We start from the raw sequence: 10,000 nt of genomic DNA, 5'->3' as shown, positions 1-10,000 counted from the left end.
GACCTTCCAGTCCATCCCAATCGTATGCTTGAAACCTTTAGTTGGTTTTAATGAAGTATGGTTGGACGTTGATAGACCTCTAAAGGTCTGAGGTCCGGTGAATATGGTAGCTTAGTGTGGACGTGACCTTGTTGTCCTCAACTCTTGGAGAGGAGTAGTGAAATAGGCGTGGTGTTGCTACTTGGCCTTCTATGAAATGTTTTATTCAACCGGTCGAACCGGTTGAGGGAAAGTTTAACAAAGTGTCTGACTCTAGAGCTGTGTCGTCTAGAACCATCAGAGGACCAGCAAGATCCACCAGAGATGTTTGGAAACAATAATGCAGGTGAGTACTGTAGTAACTCTCGCTCCAGTGAAAAGTATAGCAGCAATCACTGTTACTGCACTGCAGTTATAGTCACTGGACGTGTAAATGTGTAGATGTTTGTCATTCTTGTTTTCAGTGTGTTTGAGATGAATGTTGTGTGGATCTGAGGATCTGTGGATGTATAGATGTGTGCATCTGTAGACGTGTTATTGTGTGGATTTTAGTGGTTCTTGTTTTCAGTTTGTCTTACTGTTCTTTAGGAAGCTGCCACCCATCTGGTTATGACCTGGGCCCCGTGCCAGGGGCCGACCCATGCCCAGGGGGCGATCAGGAGGCCCTTGACCTGAGCTTACTTGATTTTGGAAACGATGGAAAAGAAGACGACCGTCGGTGTGACAACCGTGGGTCTGAAGACGATGTACGGTACAAAGGCCGTTGCCGTGATGATGACCGCCGGGAAAGAGATGGTCAACACGGCGACAGGCACTGCGATTCCGGTGACCGTGACGCCGGCCGTCGCCGCGACGATGACTGCCGTGAAAAGGGTGGTCGCCGCGAAGACAAGCACTGCGATTCCGGTGATCGTGATGCCGACCGTCGCCGCGACGATGGCTGCCGGGACAAAGAGGATCGCCATGGCGATAGAGGAGGCAGATGCAGCCCCAAACAGCGTGATGGGAGCCACGAGCGCCACCGCAAAAACAGCAAGAGTCCGGACCGACGTCGCCGAGGCAGTAAAAGCCCTCGCCGTCGCCGAGGCAGCAAAAGCCCTTGCCGTCGCCATGGTAGCAGCAGCAGCAGCGGCAGCGGCAGCGGCAGTAGTGGCAGTGAGAGCGACGGCAACCACGGGCGCAGACGTAAGCACAAGGGCCACAAGCATGGGCATGGGCATGGGCATGGGCATGGCCATGGGCATGGGCATGGGCATGGGCATGGGGGTGGTAGGGGAAAGGGCCATGGTCATAAGCACTGCTAGATGTTCCTCATGAGTCGGATCTACAGAACGCACATTTGCACCAAACTAGATAGTACATGCATACAGTAATGGAGGATTGTCTGTACAGCGGTTGTGTGGTTATGTTACACCTTACTATTGGATGATGTCCTGAGGAAAATTGTAACTGAATGACAATAGTAATAAAGTCATAATCTCCCCATGCATCATCTCTTTTTTTACATGCACCCTATGGACCTACTGGGTGTAGGTACAGTATCAGTACTGGTACTACTGGGTCTACAGTATCAGTACTGGTACTACTGGGTCTACAGTATCAGTACTGATAATACTGAGTCTATGGTACAGTAACAGTACTGATACTACTGAGTCTATGGTACAGTATCAGTACTGGTACTACTGGGTCTAGTCTAGGGTACAGTATCAGTACTCTAGGGTACAGTATCAGTACTTGCTCTAGGGTACAGTATCAGTACTCTAGGGTACAGTATCAGAACTTGCTCTAGGGTACAGTATCAGTACTCTGAGGTACAGCATCAGTACTTGCTCTAGGGTACAGTATCAGTAGTCTAGGGTACAGTATCAGTACTCTAGGGTACAGTATCAGTACTTGCTCTAGGGTACAGTATCAGTACTTGCTCTAGGGTACAGTATCAGTACTCTAGGTTACAGTATCAGTACTTGTTCTAGGGTACAGTATCAGTACTCTAGGGTACAGTATCAGTACTTGCTCTAGGGTAAAGTATTAGTACTTGCTCTAGGGTACAGTATCAGTACTCTAGGGTACAGTATCAGTACTTGCCGTAGGGTACAGTATCAGTACTCTATGGTACAGTATCAGTACTCTAGGGTACAGTATCAGTACTTGCTCTAGGGTACAGTATCAGTACTTGCTCTAGGGTACAGTATCAGTACTCTAGGGTACAGTATCAGTACTCTAGGGTACAGTATCAGTACTTGATCTAGGGTACAGTATCAGTACTCTAGGGTACAGTATCAGTACTTGCTCTAGGGTACAGTATCAGTACTCTAGGGTACAGTATCAGTAATTGCTCTAGGGTATAGTATCAGTACTCTAGGGTACAGTATCAGTACTCTAGGGTACAGTATCAGTACTTAACCTACAGTGTCCATACTGTGGCACAAAGTCAGGACATTCTTTGAAGAGAGAATGGGGGACTACGTCAGGCCAGGCAGACAGGGCCAGCAGGATGGGCAGGGGAGGCAGGCAGTCAAGCAACAAGCAGTAACCAGAAAGTGACACTAAGTGACACCTATGGAAGTACTTAGACCCTGTTAAAACTTCGATGAAGTAAGCGCTACCAACGGCCAGCAGGCGGGACTGACGACACCATGACAACAGACCACCTGGTGATGAGTGAATGTGAGGCTGGTGTTGGAATACTGCAAGGTGATGACATGATGAACCGCAGGTGGGGGGGGGCGGATGCAGACTTGATCTCATGGGGACCAAGTAGACGGGAGCCAGCTTCTTGGACAGATCTAGTGTAGCCTTAAACGTATTGTACTAAAATCAAATCTAGCGTTTGACTCGTATCTAGTTGAGTCTGCGGTGTATGGTGCTTGTTAAAACACTAGGGGGACACTGAAGCCAACCTTGGTGGTGTCAACGGCACAGCAACCAGAATATGTTACAATTCAGATGGCAGAGTTCATTTTCCAAAATGACATGAGGTTACCATGCCGCAATTATCAGTGAAGGTTGACCCCAGGTCCCAGAAATGATTATGCTGCCGTGCCACAGTAATGATGAATCAAATCCAAGTATTAATAGTACTTTTCAACATTGGAAATCTTCCAAACAGAACATGTGGTGATTTAGAAATAGACATTGATAAGCAAACCATGCGATGCAAAATAAGTGAAAAATCTAATAAATGTACAGCAATTGGTTTTGGCTTCCATGGGGGGTCACTTCTCGGGGCCTGGTACTCAACACCTTTATTTCATCAAAGACATGATGTCATGGTACTAAGCGTTTACAAATGACATGAAGGCTAGGGTCGAAAGCATTAGTTAATGCTTTGATTGTCAGCATTAATAAATGTTTGGAAAGAATTATTAACACATTGTACATAGTTTGTAAATTATACTTAAGCTGTATAAAACTCTAATGAAACATTAACTCATTATGTTGTTAATCATTTAGAACTGATGATGAATAATGAGTTTATATGTAGGAACAAACTCACACACAAACACACATTCCCAAAATCCCTGTTTTGACAGGTCATTTTGGTAGCCTTGAGTTGGCCCGTCAGAGATCAGCCTTCTTCAAACGTGTTGCTGCGACCCAAACATCTTGCAGATTATCCTGGCTCAGTTTTGTTGTGCTAACCAGGGGACTGCTGTGCCCAGTGTGGGCTCTATCCAAGCAGCCCTGCTGCTCCTAACCTCCATCTGTCACCATGAGAATATCTCTGTGGATGGCATCGATATCATCAGGAACACACACACACACACAAGCACAAGCATATACACACACATTCACACATACTGACACACATACACACACACACACACACACACACACACACTCACACATACTGACACACACACACACACACACACACACACACACACAAGCACATATATACACACATACACACACACACGCACAAGCGCACACACACACATGCACACGCACACAAACCCAAATAGACCATCACACACACACACACACACACACACACAGTAAAGTGTATTGTCTTCATGCAATGTCTATTATATAACATTATATATATATTATATATACATTAAATTATATATATTAAATAATGCGTGATTATATAAATATGTGTGTCTGCGTGCCTGTGTGCACCTTGACGAAGGCGCCAGGCACATGTGAGCGGGTGCGGACGGAGTGATCAGCATGCGCCACAACACGCCATCTCGTGGGGGCCAACTGGCTCGCAGGCATTTTCCTCATTATTCTCCAGGTTTAGGCTGAAAGGCGAGACCTTCGGATTAAGTGTCTCTCGACCGCTTCCGCTGAACATCGCGGTCACAATCATCAGCCGTTTTCACTTAAGAGGCTCGCCCATGAAACGTCGACAATGGGCTCCCCCACTGAATACCTGAGCAGAGTAGAGATGCCCGCACTGCCATGCGTCGCGTCGTGTTGTGTGCGCGTGCACCAGCATGCCCTTTTCTTTTTTATTTGTAGCCTGATGCATTGAAAAACACCTCTTGTGTGCATGCAATCGAGTCCATAGACACACACACACACAAACACACACACACACACACAGATGCACACACGCATTAAACAGTGAGCTTAACAGGCACACATGCATGAATAAAACAAGACCAATTGATGAATTCCCTCCAGCGCGCCGGGCTGGTAAGTCATCAGCACTTGAGCCAGAGTGGATTCAGTTTGGAATGGTGTTGGGGATTGCACTGAGAAATTAAGGCAATGGAATACTCCATTGCATTCTGATCAGCATGAAACACTTATACACACACACACACACACACACACACACACACACACACACATCCCAAGCATGCACACACAAACAAAAAGCTCTGTCCTGGTGAGAAACAAAAAACACTCAATATGGGAATAAAGTGCTTATGGTCATGATCTCTTACTGTCTGCTCTCTTCTATAGATTGTGTCCTTCTTGGTTTCCTTTCCTCTCCTCTTGCCGTCTTCTCTCCTACCTCATCTCTCCACCCTTCCTCTTCCCTTGCCTCTAATACAATTCTGGGGTGCGAGTTGACCCAAACACACGACAGGTAGAGCAAGGAGACACAATGGGAATGGCTTAGGGAAGAAACGAGAATCTATAATGACAGGGAAAGGGCTGTGACAAGATGACGGGGGGGCAGGTAGGCAGGTCACCAACAGAGAATGAAGTTTGGGCAATGGGCCAGTCGTTGGCGAGGGTTCGTTATCGGGGCAGGAAATCGGATGGGTAATGGCTCAGCATAAGACAGAGAGACAGACAGGTAATGGGTCAGCATAAGGCGGAGAGACAGACAGGTAATGGCTCAGCATAAGGCGGAGAGACAGACAGGTAATGGGTCAGCATAAGGCGGAGAGACAGACAGGTAATGGCTCAGCATAAGGCGGAGAGACAGACAGGTAATGGCTCAGCATAAGGCAGAGAGACAGACAGGCGAGGGGTCGGTAACTGAGCGAAGTGCTTGCTGATAATCTCTGGGGATCTTGGACGTGGCTACCACGTGATGAAGACATTGATGTGACAACGAGGGGCTGGAGACTGCAGACGGACGGGGTGGATGGCAGACAGCTGTGTTGGCATTGGAAGAGACTGACGCTGGACGCGACCAGGAGGCCCTCTCTTGTTGTCTCCTCTCTCCTCTCATCTCCCCTCGCCTTTCCTCTCCTCTCTCCCATCGTCTTTCGTCTTTCTAATGGTTTTACTCCAGTGGAACCTGGGAGAAAGGAATTAGTGTGTTGCCCGTATTGCGTTCTTAAGGTGTTTAGTAGCTGAAGGATTTGATGACTGGCCAATTCTGTTGGATCCTCTTGTGAAATGGATCATAATTTACCCTCAATTCATGGGAATATCAATCCAGAAATTCTTCTTAGAGTAGGAGAGGCCTTTACCTCACCCATCTCATCTCATCTCATCTCCTCTCCTACCCTCTCCTCCCCCCCTCCCCTCTGGTTATTCTTCCCACAGGAAGATATTCTGAAAGCATTTGTATTCGAAATGTGTGACTAATAGGATTCTTACCAGAGAGACCAGCAGAACAGGCAAGTAAGGATACAGACTCAAGTGAACGACTCAAATCCTTTGATTTTCCTAGAAGTAGTATACGGAAAGACAATGTCCCGCACCATTTATTTTACCGGGGTAAAACCATTGCCGCATTTTACCTTAGATGCTGCATCAAGCGTTGCTCCATACCCCCTTTAGATCCTGATGTTTGTGTTTTTATCATGGGTAAGGGCATGGTCTACAAAAATACGTAATTTACTTCTTATTATGTTATTAAGGGTAATCAAGGAGTGCAGAATCAGAAAATTATGTAACATCAACTCCATTGCAATCTCAAGTAATTTCAGTCTATTGATTTCCTTCCATTCCTTCAACCAGATTTAATGGGTGGAGTCTATTTACCCACCTGGCTATGTGGCCAATTACTGTACACTCCCGATATGGGGACATGGCAGCGACCAATTACCGTACAGCGACATTACGGCCATGGTGCGGCTACAGGAAGCTACAGCGGTGCTGACTTTGAGGTATTACAACTTGCACAAAACAGCAGAAAAGCGGAGATGCCTACATTTATTTAATCAATAATGCAGTTTGTACATATAAATGTTTGATTGATTGATTGATTGATTGATTGTCTTTATTTCAAACATGTAAGCAATAAAAACAAAGTTGAAATAGTAGTAGATGAATAAATAAAACAAAAGCAAAAACCGACACACTTTCCACATGCTCGAAAGGGGGTATGTTGTAGGCGCGCTGCATTTAAGGCAAGTATCACTATCACGAAAGTATCAATATATTGTGGGATGTATGTTTATCATAAAACACAAATGAAGACATGATCTAAAAGGGACGTCAAGGAAGATAGCAAGCCATAAACTAGCGGGGGTGTTAAAATGCCATAGTGATTCACCGATTTATGAATTTAGGCACGAAACACACTTAGGCAGGGATTCAGCCACCCTTCAATATTTGATTCTAATTACTTTCCTAAAGTTATTTTTAAATGAACAAGGACGGACTGAATGTTATGGTATAACCAGCCGTTCCTCCAATGCTAAGCCATAGAAACCAGAACACAGCTAGAGCAGATTGGTCTTGCAAAATGATTACATTTCTTTATGCACAAAAACTGACAGAAATTAAATATTGAGATCATTGATTGAAAAGGCTCAAAAAACTGTAAGAAGCCCTAAAAATCCAAAATAAAAGGTGTGGACCCCTTTCTGTTCCCCAAGGCCCTCCAGACAGGCATGGCAGGCCTCTCTCGTCTCTGCCAGTACACAGTGCTCCCCTGTGGGTGAAGCACCAACAGGTGTAAGCATGTGTTAATCATGCTTGAAAAGAGAGACTTGAACCAAAAGATAACAATAGTAATAGTAATATGCAGTACTGGGTCCAAATGTCTCAAACCTGTTATTCTATGGATGGATGTGTGCGCACGTGCGTGTGTGTGTGTGTGTGTGTGTGTGGGGGGGGGGGGGGGGGGGGGGGGGGGGGGGGGGGGGGGGTAATCACAAAGCAATTAGCACAGCAAATCAGGCTCTCCATGATAAGAGACAGTCGATGGCGTCGATGAGAGCCAATGTAAACATTGTCTCACCTGGCCGTGGCAGGTAGGGAGGGAGGGAGGGAGGGAGGGAGGGAGGGAGGGGGGGGGGGGTAGGGAGGGAGGGAGGGAGGGAGGGAGGGAGGGTAGGGAGGGGGGAGGGAGGGAGGGGGGGGGGGGTAGGGAGGGAGGGAGGGAGGGAGGGAGGGAGGGAGGGAGGAGGGGTAGGGAGGAAGGGAGGGAGTGAGGGAGGGAGGGGGGGGTAGGGAGGGAGGGAGGGAGGGAGGGAGGGTGGGAGGGAGGGTAGGGAGGGGGGAGGGAGGGAGGGAGGGGGTAGGGAGGGAGGGAGGGAGGTTGGTAGGGTGGTAGGGAGGGAGGGAGGGAGGGAGGGAGGGAGGGGGGGAGGGGGGGGTAGGGAGGAAGGGATGGAGGGAGGGAGGGGGGGGTAGGGAGGGAGGGAGGGAGGGGGAGGGGTAGGGAGGGAGGGAGGGAGGGAGGGAGGGAGGGGGGGAGGTTGGTAGGGTGGGAGGGAGGGAGGGAGGGAGGGTTGAATGGAGGGGGAGATAGAGAGACAGCCTGAGGGACAGAGCGAGGGAGGAAGGCTGGTTCTGGAGAGGAAGTCAAGTAACGCAGTTTGTGTAATTTTAAGCTTTTAGGCGTTAAAACAAGAGGAGTATTAGCAGAGTCGAGACAATTTATGGTTATTCCTCTTTGGTGCACTAAGAAAACAAACTTCAAAGATAATATATGTCTAGCAAAGTTGTTCCTGTTTTAATGGAGCTCATCTATTTTTCATCATTTTTTGCCAAAGTGTTCAACATTTGGAATTTATGTGATAATTGGCCCCTCATTTGACTTGGTGGAATTGCAGAAGGACATCCTATTTATCTCTATTTATAGTCATTATAGCTGCAAATTCAGTGTGAAGGCTGCTGTACAAAGTGCTTCAAAGCCCATCTCAAGACACAGTATCACAGTGTAATATCGCAGTGTTCTTTACAGACCAGAACTTCAAAAAGTTCTATAAAGACACATGCATTGTGTTGCCGTAGTCACACCTTCCCCGGTGAATTTTTATATAACATTGTCACTAACCATCAGCATGTTAGCTAGATAGAGCTAATGGAGAGAAACACAACCACATCTGTGAGATGTGTGTGTGTGTGTGTGTGTGTGTGTGTGTGTGTTTGTGTGTGTGTGTGTGTGTGTGTGTGTGTGTGTGTGTCTGTGTTTGAGAGTGTGTTTTGTTCTCTATGTTTTTTTGTATTACTTGATAAGATCAGTCTTTACAGAAGTTAACAAACCAGAACAAGTTCCAACAATCTCCAACAAGCAGTAACAAACATATTTGAAGCGATTCCAGCGATGGCCAGGTGTTCAGGATAGATAGTCAGGTCACTCAACCTAATCTATCAATCGCTTGAGCGGTACGTCCATAAGAGAACTGTCAAGTGGTTCACTAACGAATAGAAGCTGTCTATCTTTCAATGTCCACCAAATAATACCAGTGTGTGTTGGGATGATACCGATACACGTTTTGGGTTTGATATCCAGTCTTAACGACCAGTCTAAATGGCCTGTCCGCATGGAAATCGATAACTAGCCTATAGATGCGCAACGGAAACGGCAAGATATCCATCTAAAAAGAGCCGGGACGTTTTTATTACACAACATTTTGATGTGGAGTGAAAAGCTATGCAGTTAAATATTGATTTTTAACAAACACTCAGGGAAAAGCCCAGAACAGTCAAATGGGAGTTTTGTGAGGGCCTTGTGGTGGCCTATTGCCAACATCTCCAGTGTGGGCTTCAAACCTCCTAGGTCAGGGGCAAATCTAACAGACCGAAGGAGGTCCCGTGTGGGTGTGTGAAGGGTGAAACATTTTTGGGCTTTATTTAAACGTTTGTTCTGTGTGAATGTTATCTTATCGTTCTTTAAAATAAAAATATGGCGGTTGACCTTTCTGTGTTGTTTAAAACGCTAAATACATTAAGATTTAAAGTAAAGTCAACAATGTGTGTGTGTGTGTGTGTGTGTGTGTGTGTGTGTGTGTGTGTGTGTGTGTGTGTGTGTGTGTGCGCGTGTGTGTGTGTGTGCGTGTTTGTGTGTGTGTGTGTGTGTGCGTGTAAATATAATTTCAATCCAATTTGGTAAATGAAAAGTACACGACAATATATTTCAAACTGGATTTGAAAAGGCTTAGTACCATTCTGTTAACCCCAGAGAATCAGCCTGTTGAAGACAACCTTCATCATTTGTGGACGTTTCTGACTACAATTTCTCTGAACTGAATCCTTTGAAAACTGAATGGTTGTTTTTGTATAAACAAACTGTGTGTTGCCACAATTACCACCATTACACTGCATTGCAAAGTAGGAACTGTGTGTGGTTGTGTGTGTGTGTGTGTGTGTGTGTGTGTGCGCGTGCGTGCGTGTGTGTGTGTGTACTGTATGTAAGTAAGCATGAATG

The 10,000-nt window shown here is 46.3% G+C and overlaps 1 protein-coding gene across 1 annotated transcript in view; it reads left to right on the top strand.

Moving 5' to 3' along the window:
• LOC307085087 (uncharacterized protein) overlaps positions 1-1,466 on the top strand; it is a 2,136-nt gene extending 670 nt beyond the window's left edge. Inside the window, exons 2-3 of the mRNA XM_079749757.1 lie at positions 272-325; positions 568-1,466. Of these exons, the coding sequence (XP_079605883.1) occupies positions 676-1,296 (621 nt within the window). The 5' untranslated portion in view covers positions 272-325; positions 568-675 and the 3' untranslated portion in view covers positions 1,297-1,466. The remainder of the gene's footprint in view (positions 1-271; positions 326-567) is intronic.
• Positions 1,467-10,000: the final 8,534 nt, after the last annotated feature.

Source organism: Pollachius pollachius, assembly GCF_949987615.1.
Source record: "Pollachius pollachius genome assembly, chromosome: 13".
Taxonomy (NCBI): domain Eukaryota; kingdom Metazoa; phylum Chordata; class Actinopteri; order Gadiformes; family Gadidae; genus Pollachius; species Pollachius pollachius.
Note: the sequence above shows the minus strand (reverse complement) of the source record. Positions and strands in the feature narration are given on the sequence as shown.